General features: G+C 40.3%; 1 protein-coding gene across 2 annotated transcripts in view; it reads left to right on the top strand.

Annotated features, from left to right (window-relative positions):
• Positions 1 to 443: 443 nt before the first annotated feature.
• RAD50 (RAD50 double strand break repair protein) overlaps positions 444 to 23,467 on the top strand; it is a 112,439-nt gene continuing 89,415 nt past the window's right edge. Inside the window, exons 1-2 of one of the 2 annotated variants that reach the window (XM_007188550.2) lie at positions 444 to 877; positions 2,919 to 3,002. In XM_007188550.2, the coding sequence (XP_007188612.2) occupies positions 749 to 877; positions 2,919 to 3,002 (213 nt within the window). In that variant the 5' untranslated portion in view covers positions 444 to 748. The remainder of the gene's footprint in view (positions 878 to 2,918; positions 3,003 to 23,467) is intronic. The other variant, XM_057540977.1, reaches the window with a different exon arrangement.

Consider the following 23,467-nt stretch of genomic DNA (forward strand, 5'->3'; position numbering starts at 1 on the left):
AAAAGCACAAGAATATACAAGCACACATTCCATTAGCCATCATTGCGATGGTGTCCCGCACGTCACGTAATTACTAGAAAACTCAGTACATTAGGGAGCGACTGAGAGCGCAAAGGCAAATAACGTTTTAGTATTGTTAGAGAAAGTTTTGACGGGAGCGAACACCGCACCCCCCTCCGCTCCAGGAATCCCGAGATCACACTTTGAGAATCGCTGTCCAACACAAGTCGTCCCTTAGAGTTAGTGCCTCTCAGTGCTGTCCCGCCCCGCCCCCGCCGCCAGCAAGGAGCCGGAATCCGTTTTCTAGACGACATTGCACTCAACTTTCTTGCGCGGTAAGGTTCCTGGAACCCAGAGCTGCGCGCGCACAGCGGGCCTCTGACTTCCCGGCGTGCCCCGGGCCTGCGGCGTAAAAGCGCGCAGGCCGTAGCGTCCCACGTGACCCGCGGCGCCGCGGAGGCGGGAGTCTGTGAGTGACCACGGTCGCGGGGTCCTCGGGCTTGTGTTCTGTGTCTCCCGCGGGCAGCCCCGGGCTGGCCCCCACCCCCACTCTCGCCCTCCAGGAGGGAAGAAAGCCGGTGTGGGAGGAACGGTTCCAGCCCGAGCCTTCGCTCTCACCTGGAGCCTCCCGACCCTGGGACGCGCGAGTCCTTACGACCCGCTCTTGCTCTGCTCGGGCCTCACTGCTAAACCTTGGTGTGCCCTGGGCTCTAGACCCCTGCTGTTGAGAAAAGAAACATTTGCAAACATGTCCCGGATCGAAAAGATGAGCATTCTGGGCGTGCGGAGTTTTGGAATAGAGGATAAAGATAAACAAATTATCACATTCTTCAGTCCCCTCACAATTTTGGTTGGACCCAATGGGGCGGGGAAAACGGTAAGTCCTAAGTAGCCGCCTTCAGTTTACAGGTCGCCACGTGTTAGAAATCTGGAGTAAAATATCTGCAGAGTTCGGAACTCTTGATTAGGATGAGAGGAGTCCATATGACTCAGCTCCTGGGGCCCCAGGGTGTACCTGAGTCTCCGGCTGACTTCCCGGCCCAGGGGCGTGGCTTGGTGTGGCCTTCAGGCCACTGCGACCTCAGGAACCGACCAGACTCCTGTGTTCAGTCATGTCCGGTGGACAAGGTTTCCACCAGAATCCTAAGAGACCGGGAGTTACCTCCGTCCGGGTTCAGCGAGCTCACAGTCCCACAGGAAGCCTTTTTGTCTACATTGATGTTTTATCGTTCCTTACGTGGCATAGCATTCACTTCCTGGTAGTCGCCCCCGTACAGGATTTCTTTAAAAGTTATAAAACATGATAAATATGTGACTTTAAGAAGACTGTCTATCCCGACTAAGATAATAAATGATAAGTAAATGACATTTTAAAATGAAACATGCATTGGGGCTTGGTTAAATTGAGACAGTATTTTGTTGTTAGGATGCTCTTACTTAGTAAAAATAAAAGATCGGAGCGCAGCTTATATACTGTGCTCCAGTACTGGAAATATTTAGAAATTTGAGTTGGACCTGGAATGGTATGCAATTATGAAAAAAGTACAGCCAAGAGGCTCTCTGATCTGAAAGGGTGCTTTGAGAAAAAGCAAGGTGATATCATTGTAACAGGGAGAGGAGTAAATGAAGTGAAAATCATAGAAAAAGACATAAGGTTTAGTGTTGAGAGTTGAATGCCAGACTCTTGTCTACTTTTATTTGTTTATGTAGAAATATTATTTATTGAATGCTTTTTATGTACCTAGCATTGTATTAAGTGCTCTACTGGTAGAGAGACTAGTATGTTTAGTGTTTATGAGCCCTAGCTTCTTTAATACAAATTTTTTCCTTCACCATTTATTAGCTGTGTGACTGGGCAAAAGTGACCTAAATGCTCCATGCCTTAGTTTTCTCCTCTGTAAAATGGAGGTTAAAAAATAGTTTCTACGTGGGGCTTCCCTGGTGGCGCAGTGGTTAAGAATCTGCTTGCCAGTGCAGGGGACACGGGTTTGAGCCCTGGTCTGGGAGGATCCCACATGCTGTGGAGCATCTAAGCCTGTGCGCCACAACTACTGAGCCTGCGCTCTGGAGCCCGCGCAAGCCACAGCTACTGAAGCCCGCGCGCCTAGAGCCGGTGCTCCACAACAAGAGAAGCCACTGCAATGAGAAGCCCGCGCACGGCCCCGAAGGGTAGCCCCCACTCACCCCGCCCGTGCGCAGCAAAGACCGAACACAGCCAAAAATAAGTAAATGGATAAATAAAAAAATAAATTTATTAAAAAAAATAGTTCCTACAGCCTAGGATTAATGTGAGAATTAAAAGCTTAATGTATGTAAAAGTGGTTAGTACAATACCTGGCACATAGTAAGGTCTTTGTAGATATTAGCCATTTGTTTAGTTTCGACTTTTAAAAAAATTTTAGCTTTATTGGAGTATAATGACATATAAATTGTAGGCTATTTAAAGTATACATCATGGTGATTTGACACACATGTATATTGTAAAAGGATTCCCCCTATCTAGTTAATTAACATGTATTTATGTTTTTTTGGTGAGAACATTTAAGTTCCACTCTCATTAAATTTCATTTATACAATATAGTGTTATCAACTATGGTGACCATGTTTTACTTTAGCCATTGTTATTAAAAACTTGACTTAGTTTAAAGGGTTTTAATTAGAAATAGAGAAATTTTCCCTCAAATAATAATTCTTTATTTTATTTCAGTATACCTCGTTAAGTATGTAGCTTTTCTATGAACTTACAGCAATTATTCTTTAACACTTAATCATATTTATATGGTTTTATAATGTCAAATTTTATCTGATCATATCTTTTATAGTCTCTATGGTAATAATATTTTATAATGAGTTAACATTTTATGATTAAATTCTGCAGTTCTCTAATAACTAAACAATATAATTTTCTATTTCTTTAGACCATCATTGAATGTCTAAAATATATTTGTACTGGAGATTTTCCTCCTGGAACCAAAGGAAATACATTCGTTCATGATCCCAAGGTAATGGTGCTAGTAAAACTTTGTACTTTTAAAGTAAAAAAAAAAAATTGATTTTTGTTTTTTGTTTTTTTTTAATTTTTTTTTTAAATTTATTTATGGCTGTGTTGGGTCTTCGTTTTTGTGCGAGGGCTTTCTCCAGTTGCGGCAAGCGGGGGCCACTCTTCATCGCGATGCGCGGGCCTCTCACTATCGCGGCCTCTCTTGTTGCGGAGCACAGGCTCCAGACGCGCAGGCTCAGTAATTGTGGCTCACGGGCCTAGTTGCTCCGTGGCATGTGGGATCTTCCCAGACCAGGGCTCGAACCCGTGTCCCCTGCATTGGCAGGCAGATTCTCAACCACTGCGCCACCAGGGAAGCCCGTTTTTTGTTTTTTTTAATTTTTGGCTGCGTCAGGTCTTAGTTGCGGTGCGCGGGCTTCTCTGTAGTTGTGGCATGCGGGTTTTCTCTCTAGTTGTGGCGCATGGGCTCTGTAGTTCGCGGCATGCAGGCTCTCTAGTTGAGGTGCCTGGGCTTTGCTGCCCCACGGCATGTGGGATTTTAGTTCCCCGACCAGGGATTGAACCTGGGTCCTCTGCATTGAAAGGCAGATTCTCTACCACTGGACCACCAGGGAAGTCCCTAAAATAAAATTTTTATAATTATGGAAGTGATGATAGCTCATTGTAGAAAATTTGGTAATGGAAAAGTATGAAGAGATATGAAAGTCACCCACATACAGTCTTAGCACCCAGTGATAGCCATTGTTGACATTTTCATGTATTTCTTCTCCTTTACATACAGTCTTATATAGCTGAAGTCATACTCTAATTTTATATTCTGAGGTGTTTTTCCACCTAACATTATAATAAAGTCCCATGTTATTAAAAAACTGTATTAAATTCTTAATCTGGGTGTTTGATACATGGGTGCTTTTAATCTTTCTACTTTTTTGTGTGTCTGAAGTATTTCCTACGTAAAACATGTAACCTTTTATGACCATTTTTAATAATTGCATCATTTTCTTACATTTAGATTGCTTTTAGTTTTTCTAAAACTAAAACATTAAAGTGTACCATGATGAAAGTCTTGGTGTATGAATCTTTGAATGGTATTTATTTTTTTAAAATAAATGTATTTATTTATTTATTTTTGGCCGTGTTGGGTCTTCGTTGCTGCACATGGACTTTCTCTAGTTGCAGCGAGTGGGGGCTACTCTTCGTTGCAATGTGCCGGCTTCTCACTGCGGTGGCTTCTCTTTTTGTGCAGCATGGGCTCTAGGCGCGCAGGCTTCAGTAGTTGTGGCACGTGGGCTCTAGAGCACAGGCTCAGTAGTTGTGGTGCCTGGGCTTAGTTGCTCCGTGGCATGTGGGATCTTCTCGGACCAAGGCTCGAACCCGTGTCCCCTGCATTGGCAGGCAGATTCTTAACCACTGCGCCACCAGGGAAGTCCTGTGAATTATGGTGTTTAAACTCTTAGTGTGTGTGTGTATAGGACATAGACTTTTCTATACACATTTTGGCCTGTAGGTTTTTCTTTCTTTTTTTTTTTTTTACTGAAGTATAGTTGATTTACAATATTGTGTTAGTTTCAGGTATACAGCAAAGTGATTCAGTTATATACGTATATATTTTTTAAAGATTATTCCATTATAGGTTATTACAAGATATTGAATATTGTTCCCTCTGTTATATAGTAAATCCCTGTTGCTTATCTATTTTATATATAGTAGTATGTATCTGTTAATCCCAAACTCCTAATTTATCCCTCTCCCTGAATAGGTTTTTCTTGTTCATGTATATAGTGGGGTCATGTGCCTCGCTCATTACCCTGCCTGCCAAGAGTTTGTTGTGTATTTCCTCCAGGCTTTTTTCTGTGTTTATAAAAACATATCTGTGTGTGTGTATGTAAATACGCTCATGTAAGTATTTTAATACAAATAGAATTTTATTTTACCATTGTATCAGTACACATCAAATATTTATTTAGTGATATACTGTGGATATGTTAAAATATATATACACCTTTGTTTCATTATTTTTAATTACTAAATAGTATTTCATTGAGTTTATATTCTCTAATTTATTTAACCCACTGTTGATAGTCTTTTAAGTTGTTTCCACATTTTTGTGACTAAAGATAACTCTGTGATTATGAAAGTAATCTCAGGTGGCCTTGGCCTGCAGTGGCTTGAAGAGGATTTCGGTTCCCTGGCCAGGGATTGAAGTCAGGTCGTGGCAGTGAAAGCGCCAAATACTAGCCACTAGACCACCAGGGCCAGTGGGCAGTGACAAGGCCCTGGTCCGCTGGCTTTGTAGAAATGAATTTCCACAAAGACATGGAAAGTAGTGAAACAAGTAAAGTATTTATTAGGAAAAAGAGTACATGTGAATAGACTCACACGGGCGGGCTCAGAGAGTTGCACCCTCATGGTAGTTTCAGTCACTTATATGGGACATTTCTTCTGGGTTTCCTCTGGCCAGTCATTTTGCTTTGTCTGGCTCTGAGCCTGTATTTGGTTTAACTCAGGGTCCTCCCCTGTGTGCACACGTGTCTCTTAGCCAAGATGGATTCTAGCGAAGAGGCCTATGGGTAGGTTGACATCACCTACTATGGGGTGGCGCCCCCTCCCTTTTTGGCCCCCAGGAGCCTTTTTGCGCAACTGTAGTCGGGAAGGTCTCCTTGACCTTGAGAATGAGGAACATGTGGTCTCTTTATCTTTTATCTGGGCAGAGCTCAGCTCCTCCTTGCTCCTTGCTATTCATCTTGGAGTACCTGTCCACAGGGGACAAACTCCAGCTGCTCAGCCTGGGGCCCATCTATCTCCTGCCTCAAATCCCCCCTGTGAGACATGAGCCCCAAGAAATCTTTCTTGGGAGGGTGTAGGGCAAAGGTCTGTCTTTCGTAGCTTCTTCAGGCTGGCATGTGGCTCATAGACCCTACCTAGTTGGGGTCACGGAGCTCTCACCGTCTCATTAAGGGGCCCAGGGTGACTTCTGTTGTTATTCCAGCAGGATCTGTTCCGAGGAATGGCCAGAATCTCTGCATCACCGTTGTCTTGATGTGAAACTATTGTAATCTGGAAGAGACAAACTTAACAAGTAGATTAAAAAGGCAGGGGCCAAAGACCAATAAAAGAACTGTTGTAACCAGTGGCCTAAGCAGGAGTAAGAACCAGGTTATGTTTGGTAGCAATTTTGATCCTGGTCCAGATAGAGTCACTGCTTGGGTTACCCTGTCCAAAGGAATGGAGCCATTTGGCGTGGTCATATATATTTTTGATGTCTGCTTCTATTAGCCCAGTGTGATTTGATGTGGGTGTAGTACACTCAGTTAGTTGGACAACCTGACATTAATAGACAAAATAGATCTCATTTCTTTTCAGGAGAATAAGCCTGAAACCCATTCTGGACCTGGCGCTTTGGGGAGACTTGTAGCCAGGTAGCTAGTTGTTTAGTTTTATCTAAGTAGGTTGTAACCTTTGATGTGGTATTAACACATAAATAACAGGAGCTATTGGTCATCATGCATGTCTCTTTTTTTGGTTAATATATGATATAAAGCTATTTCATTGTCTAAGAATAATAATTATAAGAGGAGACCTTTAAATTGTTTATTGTTTTATCTTAAAGTCAATTAAGTCCTCTCGGAGGCTGGATCAAATCAGTCCCTTTTGCCAAGTCAAGCATTTTGCTTTTCAGTTGTCCTTGCTCCTGCATTAGCAGTTTCTCCCTCTTTAGGGGATCATTTATATCAGCATATAAACATGGCCTGGTAGCTCCAGTCTACAAACAGACAAACTCTCCCTTTACTGCAGATCAACCTCTGGCTACTACTTTGTTCCAGTTTATAGCAAAATTCACAAGAGTTGTGTGTACTGATTGTTTTCACTTTATTGCTTCCCCTTTCCTCCTCAGCCTACTCTGTTTAGATTTTTCTCCTTTTTTTCCCCTCACTAAAACTGCTCTTGTAAGGTCACCAGTAATCTCCATACTGCCAGATAAAACGGTTATTTTCTAATTCTCAATAACTTCTTTGCAGATTTGATATAGTTGGTTCCCCCCTTTTTAAAAAACATTGCTCTGTTGGCTTTCATGACACCATAATCTCATACCTCCTTTTTCACTGGCCATACTTTAGTCTCCTTTGATGAGTCTACTTTTGCCTGACTCTTCTTGGGTGATCTCATTCACTCTCACAGCTTTAAGTATTGGTTATGTTGCTCTTGTCTAACACTTGGAAATGAATTGTCCGAGGAGACACACGTGCTGACAAAGCAAGAGACTTTATTGGCAAGGGGCACCTGGGCGGAGAGCAGTAGGGTAAGGGAACCCAGGAGAACTGCTCAGCCGCGTGGCTCACAGTCTTGGGTATTATGGTAATGGGGTTAGTTTCCGTGTTGTCTCTGGCCAGTCATTCTAACGCAGTGTCCTTCCTGGTGGCTCACACATCGTTCAGCCAAGATGGATTCCAGCGAGAAGGATTGTGGGAGGTTGGTAGGACATATGGACTGGCGTCTCCTCTCTCCTTTTGACCTTTCCGGAATTCTTCCGGTTGGTGGTAGCTTGTTAGTTCCGCCTTCCTTACCAGGACCTCCTGTTGTAAGATAACTCATGCACGTGATTACTATAGCGCCTGGCCAGGGCGGGCGGTTTCGGTCAGTGGTTCCCCTAACAGTTACATGCTGATGAATCCCAAATTTATATATATAGCCCTAACTTCTTTCCTACACTCTAGATATATATGTCCAGCTGCTTGATTATTTAATGGGCATCTCAAATTTAACATATTCAAAATAGAACTTTTGGTTCCCTGTTCCCCCATCCCTTTCACATTCTCAAGCCTGTTACTACCTTAGTACTCTCCAGTTTAATAAATATCATCATCATCCACATGTTTGCTCACGCAAAAACCTGTGTGCCATCCTTTGAGTGATTCCTTTATCTCATCCTGTTTCTAATTCATAAGCAGTTCTTACCTACTCTTCTAAAATATGTCCAGAATATGTCCCTTCATTCCATCTCTACTCCTTTCCTGGTCCAAGCCACCACCCTTTTCCCTTTGAATTATTCTGGTAGTCTCCAAACTTGTTTTTCCTGCCTCATTCCTTTTTTTTTTTTTTGGCCGTGCCACATGGCATGTGGGATCTTAGCTGCCCAACCAGGGATCAGACCTGTCCCCCACTGCAGTGGAAGCACAGAGTCTTAACCACTGGACCCCTGGGAAAGTCCCTCCTGCTTAATTCTTTTTTTTTTTTTTTCTTTGATAGTAAGAAGTGGATTTATTTAGAGAGAACCTCCTGCTTCATTCTTGAAGTTCTCTTTTTTACATAGCAACAAGTTATCTTTAAATATTTATTCATTCATTCAACAGGGAGTGAGTCACTCAAAATCTGAGGGAAGAATATTCCAGTCAGTGTTAATACTAAGTGCAAAGTCCTTGAGGTAGGAGCATGTTTGGTGTGTTCAAGGAATCACAGGAAGGAGCAAAATGGTAGGGGAAGACTGGTAGAAAATTAAGTTAGAGTAGTTGAAGGGTCTAGATCTGGTAGGACCTTGGGTTCTAATTTAAATAGGAATCTATTGGAAGATTTTAAGCAAGAAGAGGGCATGCTCTGTATTTTAAAGTGATCAGTCTAGCTGCTGAGAGAAGACCGTCTGTAGGTGGCAAGGGTAGAAGGGTGAAGACTAACAAAGGGGATTTTGTGGTAATCCAGGTGAGAAATATTGGTGGTTAGATTAAGTGGTAATGGTAGAATGTATGAGAAATGCTTGGATTTGGGCTGTATTTTAAAGGTAGAACCAGCAGATTAGCTAATGATTTGAGTAGTGATGTATGAGAAAAATAGAAGCATCAAGCAGAACTCCAAGTTTTTTGACTTGAGCAAGTAGAAAAATAGTGTAATGAGGAAACACTGGAAAAGGAGATTTGGGTGGCTCTAGTTTAAACGTAAATTGGGATCGGAATTCCCTGGTGGTCCATTGGTTGGGACTCGGTGCTTTCACTGCCGGGGGCCCAGGTTCAGTCCCTGGTTGGGGAACTAAGATCCCACAAGCTGCACAGCACAGTCAAAAAGAAAAAGAAAAAAAACCCATGTAAATTGGGGATGTTTGTTAGATATCCAAAGGAGATGTCCAGTAGGTAAGTAGAAGTATGACCGGGGGAGAGGTTTGAGTTAAAGAAAGAAAACTAGGAATCATTGATGCATACAGTTATATATGTGTATAGTTAGTCTTAAAGCCTGATGGGATCACACAGGAAGTGAATATAGAGAAGAGATCCAAGACCTAAGCCTAGAGCACATTAGCATTTAGAAATAAGAAAGAGGAGGAGGAGCCAGCAAAAGATGCTGAAAGAACAACTAGTAAAGTAAGGAAAACAGAGAATAGTGTCTTAGAAGACAAAAGAATAAAGTGTTACAAGAAGGAGGAGTCATCAACTGTGTCAAATATGTCGATAGCTCAAAATAGATAATTAATGAGAACCTACTGTATAGCACAGGGAAATGTACTCAGTGCTCTGTGGTGACCTAAATGGGAAGGAAATCCAAAAAAGAGGGGATATATGTATACATATAGCTGATTCACTTTGCTGTATAACAGAAACTAACAAACATTGTAAATCAACTATATTCCAGTAAAAATTAAAAAAAGAAATGTCGATAGCTCAAGTAAGAAGCAGGTTTGACTATGGGAAGGCCATTGGTGATCTTGACAAAACCAGTTTTAGTAATCTGAGAAAACAGGAGGTAAGGAAGTGAAACACATAGAATTGTCTTATGAATTTTGCTGTAAGTGGAAAGAGAGATAGGGCAATAGCTGAAAAGGTTTGCAGGATCAAGGAGAGTGTTGGCTATTGTTCTTGTTTTTCTACATATGTATGTATGTATGTATTTTCTGGATGTTTCCGTGTTGATTGATGCTCTAGTATCTCTGCCAATCTCATTCGTCACCCATCCCAAATGCTTTCATATTTCTAGAGCTGTTTTTCTCAGCTATCTGCTTATGTCCTCTCTGTGGTTCTTCTGGCCATGGTGGTTTAGCTCTCTTCACTTACTACCCACTTTTTGGCTGCTCTCATTTCCCAGTTCTGAGCTCCCACCCACACTTGCTCATCAACTCTTCTCTCCTGAGTCACTCGCACCTCCTACTGTCGATGGAGCCATTCCACTTACCTGAATTGCCCACATCCCCTCAGTTTTCCCTATATGCTATGTTCTTCTCATTATTTCAGTTCTTCTCACCCTCTTATATCTTCAGCTTCTCTTGTCTTTCCTTTTCCCTGTTTAAATTTGACCCTGAACCTAATATTGTTTACCTTGTCTTAAACAAACGCCTGAATTTTTCTGGTTCTCCTCAATAATTTTTCTTACCTATGTTCAGTTGTTTCTATCTTCTTAGGAACTTTGATTTCCATGTTGCTCCATTTGCCTAACTTCCCACTTTTCTCCTTTACTTCTTTCAAACTTTTGGCTACATCAGTCCTTCCATTCTTCCTCTGATCTAATTTGCATCTCCTCAGTTGACCTGGACCCTCAGAAGCTCATTTCTCTGTTGTCTGCATCTTAACAGTTTTGTTTTGCTTTTGGCTGATACTGTAAATTGTTTGGATCCTTATTTCTTCAGCTGTTCCTTTATCCCGTTTTGCTCCCGTATGTTGTGTTCCTAAAAGTGGGAGATACTAGAGCATTTATAAACTGATAGGAGTGCCCCAGATAGAAGGGAAAATTGATGCAAGGGAGAAGATAATCACAGAGCAAAATCCTTGAGTAGGCAAGAAGAGATAGGATCCATTGCTCAGCTGAAGGAGTTAACAGGAGTGCACACTGTTTATCCATTGTAAAAGGATGGCAGGCAGAGTATATATGGTAAATTTAGTACTGAGAGAATGAATCAATTCTCTTTTGATTGTTTCTGTATTCTAAGTGGAAAAAAGAAGTGAAATCATTGGCTGAGGGTGGGAGAAGGGGTTGATTGAGGCTAATAGAAGTGTAAAGTAGTTTTTATCTCAGAGTAAATTGATTAGGGAAGTGTTAAAGGGTTACATGACAGTGTTAGGGGGTCACTTGAGGTCTGTGGGTGAAAATTTATAGGGAGATCAGTCATTATGGTTGTGTTTTTTCAGTTTTGTTCAGCTGCTCAATGGCAAGCACTGAGTAAGCTGGAAAGTTGGATTTAATCAAGGTTGGGCATTTGCCTGGTAAATAAAATGAAGGAAGTGAGAAGCAAGGAATTGACTGTATTCTTAATACATTTACTTATTTGATCAATCCCCCATATGTAATGAATCTCCTATCACTGCCCTAGAACTCTAACACTCCATACTGGACCGACTCTACCCCCATGTGCAAGCTCTCTTCACCCTGCTTGGGCAGTAACTCCTCATGCTGGCCCTCTCAAATGGACGTTTTCCCATTTTGCTTATGCTCTGACTTCCCATGCAAGGCCACCTCCCATTTCCCACCCATGGACAGCTTACTTACCTTTCTCAATCCCTAATACTCTTTACCAGGTGGCCTCTCGTAAGGATGCCCTCTCTAATCTGGGATCTGAACTACCCTAGCAGGCTTCCCCCGTCACGTGGATTCCTTCCTCAGTGTTGTCAGGCTCTGAATCCCCACATCATGCCTTCTCCCAGTATGGACATCGGCCTCCTCCTCCTGAGCTTGGTCATCCATACTCACAGATGCCCTTCTTATCCGGCTTGAACTGACACCCTTGGACTTTTGAAACTCTGTGCCAAGCTATCTCCCCATATGGATACCCTTCTTAGCCTGCTCAAGCTCAGCATGCTCTCTGTTGAGCTACCATGTCCCCCCACCTTCAGCCAACGTGGACATGTACCTTCTTCTGCCACATCTAATGGTTTTACAACTAGATTGTTTGGAAAGAGAAGGACTTATTTTATTTATTTTTTTATTTTGGATAGATATTGTTCTAAAGTGTTTCTCTGCCCTAATAAATTAGCTCAATCTAAATTACTCTTTTTGAAGTGATTCTTCTTCAGTAAGAGCATCAACAACAATATTGTGCTTGAAATGCTACAAGATACCCCTTCTCTGAATTACATTTACTCTTTTGATACTTGACAGAAAGGTAGATGCCAGGAGAACAAATATGTGTGTTTGGCCTGCTAGTCAGGCACATTGTAAACAAATTAACTCATTTTCTGGTACATAGATGGAAAAATCCTTTGTTTAACTACTGTGGACTAAGACCTCAGCAGCTACTTTCCTTGGGATGAAATTGTTGCAGGAAGGGGGACCCCTTCCAGGCCCGAGAGGAAGGGAAATGAATTGTCTGAGGAGACACACGTGCTGACAAAGCAAGAGACTTTATTGGCAAGGGGCACCCGGGCGGAGAGCAGTAGGGTAAGGGAACCCAGGAGAACTGCTCAGCCGCGTGGCTCGCAGTCCCAGGTTTTTTGGTAGCGGGGTTAGTTTCTTGGTTGTCTCTGGCCAGTCATTCTGACTCAATGTCCTTCCTGGTGGCTCACACATCGCTCAGCCAAGATACAGTCCAGTGAGAAGGATTCTAGGAGGTTGGTAGGACGTATGGACTGGTGTCTCCTCTCTCCTTTTGACCTTTCCCGAGTTCTTCCAGTAGGTGGTAGCTTGTTTAGTTATGCATTCCTTACCAGGGCCTCCCGTTGTAAGATAACTCATGCAAGTGGTTACTGTGGGGCCTGGCCAGGGTTGGCGGTTTCAGTCAGTGGTTCCCCTAACAAAATGATAGGGTCAAGTCCCTGGGCTCTAAAAGCTGAATATCAATCTCTGGCTACCTCCTCACTGAGATGTCTATATCCTGAATTTCTCCTGGATTACTCTCAGCTTCCTATCTTGCCTCAGTCCAGTCTGTTTACCCTAAAGACAAAATGATTCTTCTAAAAATGCATATCTCTTGCATGCTTTTCCCCTGGATTAAACCTTTTAGTGATTTTCCATTGTTTTAAGTCCAAAACCCTTAACATGTTTCAGAAAGCTTTTAATTACTGAAACCATTTTCTGTCTTTACTTCCCTTTTCCCTACTTTCTGCACCAAACATTCTGAAATTACTTTAGCCATTCAGTGACTCAGATCTTTTCATCTGCGAACTCTTGCTTATCTCTTTCGGGTCTCAGTTTAAATATTCACTTCCTTTAGAAAACCTTCCCAGAACTCTCCTAAATAGGTTAGATGCCCCTACTTTGTGCTCCCAAAGCAACCTGTACTTCTCTTATGATGATGTTTAACATTCCTTTCTCTACTCTTTGTTTAACCTCTCTGTCTTCCATGCTTCAAAGGAAAAAACTGTCATTTTGGGGCTTCCCTGGTGGCCCAGTGGTTAAGAATCCACCTGCCAATGCAGGGAACATGGGTTCGAGCCCTGGTCCGGGAAGATCCCACATGCTGCGGAGCAACTAAGCCCGTGTGCCACAGCTACTGAGCCTGTGCTCTAGAGCCCGCGAGCCACAACTACTGAGCCCGTGTGCCACAACTACTGAAGCCTGCATGCCTAGAGCCTGTGCTCTGCAACAAGAGAAGCCACTGCAATGAGAAGCCTGCTCACCATGATGAAGAGTAGCCCCCGCTTGCCGCAACTAGAGAAAGCCTGTGCACAGCAACGAAGACCCAATGCAGCCAAAAATAAATCAATTTATTTTTTTAAAAAACCTGTCATTTTTGAACCAAAACAACAAATGAAAGCTACAAAGTGCCTAATAAATATTTGTTAAACAATTTGATGAGTTAATATAAAAGTTAAATTTATGCCCAAAGGTCATGAAAAGTCCAACAAAAGTTATTTATGATTTTAAAAAAAGGCTGAATCCAGGGCTTGTGATTTTGGTTGCAATAGAGTAGTGAGTATCATACTTGTGCTCCCAAGATGAACAACTATAAAACTGGAAAAAATATTTGAATCCACTCTTTTCAGGCATTGGGCAACAGATGGTGCAGGGCTGTGATTTTTGAGAAAAGAGAAATATATGCGGTGACTACACATTTATTCTAGTTTTCTACCTAGGGATATTTTGCGAACTTCAGTGCATAGAGTTAGAACCCAACAGAGAACAGGAGTCACTAGGCAGATGAAACAAAGAAAGAAGTTTGGGTTTGCTGAGGTGGTTGTGAATTGTGAGGCAGGGTACAGGGGTGGGGTTTTTGTGCAGAGATGGGGCACCAGGAATCTGTACAAGGAGCCCATGAGTCTTTGGCCAAATACTAAGCTGCATGTGTTCCAGAATGAGATTCAGTGAGGACTAGCAGTGAACAACTACTGGAGTAGAGGAGTGGGATTGTGAACTGAATGGAGATTCTAGAGTTTACACAATGCTGGGAGACATTTGAGTCATGATATGCCAGAGTAGGAGGAGCTTGTGGAACTCCTTAGTATTCTGTTGAGGCCTCAGAAAGGCCATCCTAACAAATCCTAAAACAAGCTTTGACAGAATCAAGCTGAGTAGCCAATAAATTAACTGCCTTCTAGCACAAAACTCAGCACTTTTTAAAGGAAGTCAGGACAATCCAAACTCACATTGTAGCATCTACAATGTCCAGGATATAATAAAAAATTAGTGTGTATATGAAGAAACGAATGTAATCCATAACTGAGAGGAAAAAGTGAATAGAAACATATCCAGAGATGACAAATTTTGGAATTAGCAGACAAGGATTTTAAAAGCTATCACACATAAGTTCAAGAATTTGAAGGAAATTGGCCGTAATGTGGGAAAAGATCCCAACAGAGAAATAAAATTATAAAAAAGACCCAAGAAGCTCAACACATAACAAGCAGCATAAACACACTTATATTGCATATTATACTAAACTTGCTGAAAACCAGAGGTGAATTCTTAAAAGCAGACTGAGGAAAAAGTAACACATTAAGCAGAGGGGAAAAATAATCATTTCTGACTTCTCATCAAAAATTTCCAAGCCATGAGATAGTGAGACAGCATCTTTAAAGTGCTGGGGAATAAAAATTAATCTAAAATTCTATATACAACAAAAATATCCTTCAAAAATTGAAGATGAAATGGAGAACATTTTCTGATTGGGAAAAAAAAAAGGTAGAGGTATTAGTTACCAGCAGATCTGTACCATAAGAAATGTTAAAGGAGGTTCTTGAGGCTGAGGGAAAGTGATACGAAATTAGTCCTAGAGTAAAGGTTGCTGTAGATGCCCCCTTACAAACCTTAAAAACAAACGTTCAAAAGGACCAGGCCTATAAGGAATTCCCTGGTGATCCATTGGTTAGGACTCCACACTTTCACTGCCGAGGGCACGGGTTCAATCCCTGGTCAGGAAACTAAGATACTGTAAGCTGTGCAGCTCGGCCAAATAAAGAAACAATATCCACCATTAAATATTGGACTTCCCCAGAGGTCCAGTGGTTAAAAGACTCCGTGCTTCCACTGCAGGGGGCCCTGGTTTGATCCCTGGGAGAGGAAGTTCCACATGCTGCGTGGTGTATCCAAAAAAAAAAAAAAAAGGATCAAGCCTCAAGAAACTTAGCTGCATGCCTGAACCAAATTCAACACTCATTAAAGGAGTAAAACAAAATTATTCATTCAACAATGTAAAATTCACAATCAGAAGTTACCAGGCATGCAAGGAACCCATAACCAGGCGAAAATGAAATCATAGAAATAGATAAAAAATGAAAGAGATGACAGAATTAGCAGACGATCTTAAATTACAAATCTTGTAAATATGTAGACAGATGGAAAGGAAAACGTGAAGTTTAATGAATGGAATAGAAGATATAACAAAAAGACCTAAATAAAGCAAAAGGAATACCAGTGGGGGTTTTTTTTTTTTGATTGAAGTATAGTTGATTTACAATATTGTGTTAGTTTCAGGTGCACAGCATAGTGATTCAGTATTTTTGCAGATTATACTCCGTTGTAGGTTTTTACAAGAAAATGGGTAAAGTTCCTTGTGCTATACAGTGTATTCTTGTTGCTTATCTATTTTATATGTAGTAGTTTGTATCTGTTAATCCTATAGCTCTGATTTGTCACTCTCCCCTCCACTTTGGTAACCACAAATTTGTTTTCTGTATCTGTGACTCTGTTTCTGTTTTGCATATACATTCATTTGTATTATTTTTTAGAGGGAATAACAGTGTTTTTAAATATAATACAGATAGGTTAAAAGTAAAAGGATGGAAAATCCTTTAGTTGGCATACTAAAATATGCTAGCTAATAAAAAGAAAACTGAGTCGGCTATATTAATATCAGACAGTGTACTGCAGAACTAGTAACATTAGCGTAAGAAGTGATGTTTTATGATGAGGATATAACAAGAGGATATAACAACTCTAAATGTAGAGCTTTGATATGGAAGAGGCAAAAAAAATCTATGGAACTAAAGGAGAAATAGACAAATCTGCAATTATAGTTGGAGATCTCAATACCCCTCTTGGTAAAGAAACAGAAAGAGTAGACAAAATATCAGAAGGACGTGGAAAACTTTAATACAATTAATCAAATTAGCCTAATTGATGTTTATAGGACATTCTACCAGTGAACAGCAGAATATACATTATTTTCAACCACTGTAAAACATTCACAAATATTTTGAACCATAAAACAAGTGAAAACAAATTTTAAAGGATTGAAGTCATACAGAATGTGTTCTCTGACCACAACAGAATTCAACTAGAAATCAATAACAGAAAATCCCCAGATATTTGAAAATTAGGCAGTGCATTTCTAAATAACCCATGGATCAAAAAAGGGATCATGAAGGAAATTCAAAAATACTTTAAATAAAAGCATATCATACAAAAAATTTGTGGAATGCAGCTAACTAATGCTTAGAAATTTATAGGATAAAATGTTTATATTAGGAAAGAAAAAATGTCTAGAATTAATTACCTGAGCTTCTATCTTAAGAAACTTGAAAAAGAAGAGCTAATTAAATTCAAAATAAGTAAAGGAGGGAAATTAAAGATAAGAGCAAAAATCAGTGATACAGAATACAGAGACAGAGAAAACCAGTGAAACCAGAAGATGGTTCTTTTAAAAAAAAGAATCAATAAAATGAATAAGCCTCTAAGCAAAGTGGTAAAAATGTCATAAGTTACCAGTATTAGGAATGAAAGAGGCAACATCACTGTGGATCCTACAGACATTATGTAGGTAATAAGGGAATACTGCTAGCAGGTTTATGCCAATAAATTCAGTAACTTAGATGAAGTGGAAAAATTCCTTTAAGAACATAAGCTACCAAAGCTTACGCAAGAAGAAATATGCCTACTAAAGAAGTTGATTTGTAGTTAAAAACTTAACAAGAACTTCAGGTTGTGATGATTTTACTGGTGAGTTGTACAAAACATTTTAGGAGGAAATAGTGTCAGTTCTACATAAACTCTTTCAGAAAAGAGGCAAAGGAACTATGTCCCAACTCATTTTATGAAGGTAGTATTACTGTGTTACCAAAAACCAAAGACATTATAAGAAAACTACAGATGGGTAACTCTCATGCATGCAAAAATCAATAACAAAATATTAGCAAATCAAAGTCAGCAATATATAAAGATAATACACCATGATGGAGGTCCAAAAGCCAGTAGATGAGGGACTTCCCTGATGGCGCAGTGGTTAAGAATCCACCTGCCAATGCAGAGGACATGGGTTCGAGCCCTGGTCCAGGAAGATCCCATATGCTGCGGAGCAACTAAGCCCGCGAGCCACAACTGCTGAGCCCACGTGCCACAACTACTGAAGCCCACGCGCCTAGAGCCCGTGCTCCACAACAAAAGAAGATACCGCAATGAGAAGCCCGTGCACCACAACAAAGAGTAGCCCCCACTGGCCACAACTAGAGAAAGCCTGCGTGCAGCAACAAAGACCCAACGCAGCCAAAAATAAATAAATAAATTTATTTTAAAAAACCCGCAAAAACCAGTAGATGAGACTGAGAGAGGAGGGCATCCACAAAAACCTGGTTGGGAATTGGAGCCCAAGAGAGGAATGCATGAGTCCATAGTGATATTTAAAAAATGAAAAACAAGGCGGCGGTTGGGGCGGGTGTGAAGGACAAAGCCCTTCCTTATAGTAGAATCTTAACTAATGTAGGAGGAATAATGGAATTAGAAAATTACTCTTTGATAGCTATCACAGTAATCATTCATTTAAGAAACATTAATAGAGATGTTAAAACTAATGGAGGAAAAGCTTGATGAGATTATGAGACATTTACACAGTCTCAGTGTATCTCTTTCCCAAATATTTAGTAACAGCAAAGTAGAAAAAATAATATTCTGCCAGAAATATCTCCTGGTAGATAACCACCTTTACCAGGAGATTGAAGGTAACATCCTCAGTAATGAAATAAATTGAAATCGTGCCCATCCGATAAGATGCAATGTAAGGAACATATCATCACTTCTGTAATATTGCTGCAAAGATGCATAATCTGATTCTAGTCCTGAAGAAATATTAGGCAAATCCAAATTTTGGGAGATATTCTATAAAATAACATTTGGTAGTTTTTAAAATTACCAGTCATGAAAGAGAAAATCTGAGGAACTGTTCCAGACTGAAAGAAACTAAAGAGACATGACAACAATGTGTAATTCTGAACAATGTGTAATACTGTGTGTAATTCTGAACTGGATCCTATTGTTGTAAAGGATATATTGGAAGAATTGGAAAAATTGAATGGGATCTGAGGAAAAATTGAATGGGATCTGAGGACCATATGGTAGTAATATATCACTCTCAATTTCCTGATTTTTATGGTTGAAAATGCCCATGTTTTATAGGAAATATCAGTGTTGAGATATCAGATCAGCAGCTTATTCTCAAGTGGTTTGGGTGAAAAGTCATGGTGTATACTGTATTTCTACTTTTCTGTAAGCTTGTGATTGTTTTTTAAAATATTTTAAAAAACACTTTTGGTACATAAAAGGATAAAATTCATTTATTTGAAAAATCCACATAGCTGATCTCCTAATGATGCTGAATAATGGAGGTAGATAATACAGTTCTAGTAAATCAAACAGTATTCTTTTCCTCCTTATGTATTTTTTAAATTTACTTAAAAATTTTTTTTTACTTTATATTGGAATATAGTTGATTTACAGTGTTGTGTTAGTTTCAGGTGTACAGCAAGGTGATTCATTTATACATATACATATGTCTATTTTTTTCAGATTTTTTTCCCATGAGTAGAGTTCCCTGTGATGTACAGTAGGTCCTTGTTGATTATCTATTTTATATATAGTACTGTGTATCTGTTAATCCCAACCTCATAATTTATCCCTCCCCCCACCACCTTTCCCCATTGGTAACTATAAGTTTGTTTTTGAAGTCTGTGAGTCTGTTTCTGTTTTGTAAATAAGGTTTTTTACATTCATGTATAAGTGATATCATATATTTTTCTTTGTCTGATTTACTTCACTTAGTATGATAATCTCTAGGTCCATTCATGTTGCTGCAGATGGCATTATTTTGTTCTTTTTTATGGCTAATATTCCACTGTATATATATATTACCACATCTTCTTTATCCATTCATCTGTGGATGGACATTTACACTGCTTCCATGTCTTGGACATTGTAAATAGTGCTGCAGTAAATTTTTGGGTGCATGTATCCTTTCGAATCATGGTTTTCTCCAGATATATGCCCAAGAGTGGGATTGCTGGATCATATGGTAGCTCTATTTTTAGTTTTTTAAGGAAGCTCCATACTCTTCTTCATAGTGGCTGTACCAATTTACATTCCCACCAGCAGTGTAGGAGGGTTTCCTTTTCTCCACACCCTCTCCAGCATTTATTGTTTCTAGACTTTTTGATGATGGCCATTCTGACCAGTGTGAGATGATACCTCATTGTAGTTTTGATTTGCTTTTCTCTAATAATTAGTGATGATGGGCATGTTTTCATGTGCCTGATGGCCATCTGTATGTCTTTTTTTTTTTTCATTGAAGTATAGTTGATTTACAATGTTGTGTTAACTGCTGTACAGCAAGGTGATTCAGTTATACATATATATATATACATTCTTTTTTTCATATTCTTTTCCATTATGGTTTATCATAGGATACTGTATGTAGTTCTCTGTGCTATACAGTGGAACCTTGTTGTTTATCCATTCTATATATTAAAGTTTACATCTGCAAACCCCAACCTCCCACTCCATCCCTCCTCCAACCCCCTCCCCCTTGGCAACCACCAGTCTGTTCTCATGTCCATGATTCTGTTTCTATTTCATAGGTAGGTTCATTTGTGTCATATTTTAGTTTTTATTATTATTATTTTTTAATTTATTTTATTTAATTTTTATTTTTGGCTGCTTTGGGTCTTAGTTGCTGTGCACAGGCTTTCTCTAGTTGCAGCGAGCTGGGGCTGCTCTTTGTTGTGGTGCATGGGCTTCTCATTGCGGTGGCTTCTCTTGTTGTGGAGCATGGGCTCTAGGTGTGTGGGCTTCAGAAGGTGTGGCATGCAGGCTCAGTAGTGTGGCTCACGGGCTCTAGAGCACAGGCTCAGTAGTTGTGGCACACGGGCTTAGGTGCTCTGTGGCATGTGGGATCTTCCCGGACCAGGGATCGAACCGGTGTCCCCTGCATTGGCAGGCGGATTCTTAACCACTGTGCCAACAGGGAAGTCCCTGTATCATATTTTAGATTCCACATATAAGTGATATCATATGGTATTTGTCTTTCTCTTTCTGACTTACTTCACTTAGTATGATAATCTCTAGTTGCATCCATATTGCTGCAAATGGCATTATTTCATTCTTTTTTATGGCAGAGTAGTATTCCATGGTATATATGTACTACATCTTCTTTATCCATTCATCTGTCGATGGACATTTAAGTTGTTTTCATGTCTTGGCTATTGTGGATATTGCTGCTGTGAACATTGGGATATGTGTATCTTTTTGAATTATAATTTTGTCTGTATATATGCCCAGGAGTGGGATTGCTGGATCATATGGTAATTCTATTTTTAGTTTTCTGAGGAACCTCCATACTGTTTTCCACAGTGGCTGCACCAACTTACATTTCCACCAACAGTGTAGGAGGATTCCCTTTTCTCCACACCCTCTCCAGCATTTGTTATTTATAGACTTTTTAATGATGGCCATTTTGACTGGTGTGAGGTGGTACCTCATTGTAGTTTTGATTTGCATTTCTCTAATAATTAGCAATGTTAAGCATCTTTTCATGTGCCTATTGACCATCCATATTTCTTCTTTGAAGAAATGTCTATTTAGGTCTTCTGCTCATTTTTGGATTGGGTTGGTTTTTTTCTGTTGTTGAGATGTATGAGCCATTTGTATATTTTGGAAATTAAGCCCTTGTCAGTCGCATTGTTTGCAAATATTTTCTCCCATTCTGTAGGTTGTCTTTTCGTTTTGTTTGTGGTTTCCTTTGCTGTGCAAAAGCTTGTAAGTTTGATTAGGTCCCATTTGTTTATTTTTGTTTTTATTTCTATTACCTTGGGAGATTGACCTAAGAAAACATTGTTACAATTTATGTCAGAGAATGTTTTGCCTGTGTTCTCTTCTAGGAGTTTTATGGTGTCATGTCTTTTTTTTTTTTTTTTTTAATATAAATTTATTTATTTATTTATTTATGGCTGTGTTGGGTCTTCGTTTCTGTGCGAGGGCTTTCTCTAGTTGCGGCAAGCGGGGGCCACTCTTCATCGCGGTGCGCGGGCCTCTCACTATCGTGGCCTCTCTTGTTTCAGAGCACAGGCTCCAGATGCGCAGGCTCAGTAGTTGTGGCTCACGGGCTTAGTTGCTCCGCGGCATGTGGGATCTTCCCAGACCAGGGCTCGAACCCGTGTCCCCTGCATTGGCAGGCAGATTCTCAACCACTGCACCACCAGGGAAGCCCTATGGTGTCATGTCTTACGTTTAAGTCTTTAAGCCGTTTTGAGTTTATTTTTGTGTATGGTGAGAGGGTGTGTTCTAACTTCATTGATTTACATATGGCTGTCCAGCTTTCCCACCACTTGCTGAAGAGACTGTCTTTTTCCCATTGTATATTCTTGTCTCCTTTGTTGAAGATTAATTGACCGTAGGTGTGTGGGTTTATTTCTGAGCTCTCTATTCTGTTCCATTGATCCATATGTCTGTTTTGGTGCAAATACCATGCTGTTTTGCTTACTGTAGCTTTGTGGTATTGTCTGATATCTGGAAGGGTTATGCCTCCTACTTTGTTCTTTTTCTTCAGTATTGCTTTGGCAATTTTCTTCAGTATTGCTTTGGCAATTTTGGCAAAAGTATTGCTTTTGGCCTCCTACTTTGTTCTTTTTCTTCAGTATTGCTTTGGCAATTCTGGGTCTTTTATGGTTCCATGTGAATTTTAGGATTATTTGTTCTAGTTCTGTGAAAAATATCATGGGTAATTGGATAGGGATTGCATTAAATCTGTAGATTGCTTTGGGTAGTATGGCCATTTTAACAGTAATAATTCTTCCAATTCAAGAGCATGGGATATCTTTCATTTCTTTGAATCATCTTCAGTTTCCTATAATTAATGTTTTATAGTTCTCAATGTATAAGTCTTTCACCTCCTTGGTGAGGTTTATTCCTAAGTATTTTATTTTTGGGGTTCCGATTTTATTTTATTATCATTTAAAAAATTTATTTATTTATTCATTCATTTTTGGCTGCATTGGGTCTTCGTTGCTGCGTTCCGGCTTTCTCTAGTTGTGGCGAGAGGGGCCTACTCTTCATTGCAGTGTGCGGGCTTCTCATTGCGGTGGCTTCTGTTGTTGCAGAGCCGGAGCTGTAGGCGCACAGGCTTCAGTAGTTGCGGCATGTGGGCTCAGTAGTTGTGGCTTGCGGGTTCTAGAGCACAGGCTCAGTAGTTGTGGCACATGGGCTTAGTTGCTCTGCAGCATGTGGGATCTTCCCGGACCAGGGATTGAACCCGTGTCCCCTGCATTGGCAGGTGGATTCTTAACCGCTGCGCCACCAGGGAAGTCCCGGGGTTACAATTTTAAAAGGTATTTTTTTTTACATTCCCTTTTTGATATTTCACTTCTGGTGTAAAGAAATGCAACTGATTTCTGTATGTTAATCTTGTATCCTGCTACCTGGCTGAATTTATCAGTTCTAGCAGGTTTTGTGTGGAGTCTTTAAGGTTTTCTATATATATTATCATTTGCATATAATGACAGTTTTACCTCTTCCCTTCCAATTTGGATACCTTTTATTTCTTTTTCTTGTCTGATTGCTGTGGTTAGGACTTCCAATACTGCGTTGAATAAAAGAGATGAGAATGGGCATCCTTGTCATTTACTTATTTATTTTTTATTTGGCTGTGCCGGGTCTTAGCTGTGGCACTCGGAATCTTTGTTGCGGCATGCAGGATCTTTAGTTGCAGCATGCGAACTCTTAGTTGTGGCATGTGGGATCTTGTTCCCTGACCAGGGATTGAACCTGGGCCCCCTACATAGGGAGTGCAGAGTCTTAGCCACTGGACCACCAGGGAAGTCATCTGGGCATCCTTGTCTTGTTCCAGATTTTAGCATGAAGGCT

The sequence above is a fragment of the Balaenoptera acutorostrata genome, chromosome 2, assembly GCF_949987535.1.
Source record: "Balaenoptera acutorostrata chromosome 2, mBalAcu1.1, whole genome shotgun sequence".
NCBI lineage: Eukaryota > Metazoa > Chordata > Mammalia > Artiodactyla > Balaenopteridae > Balaenoptera > Balaenoptera acutorostrata.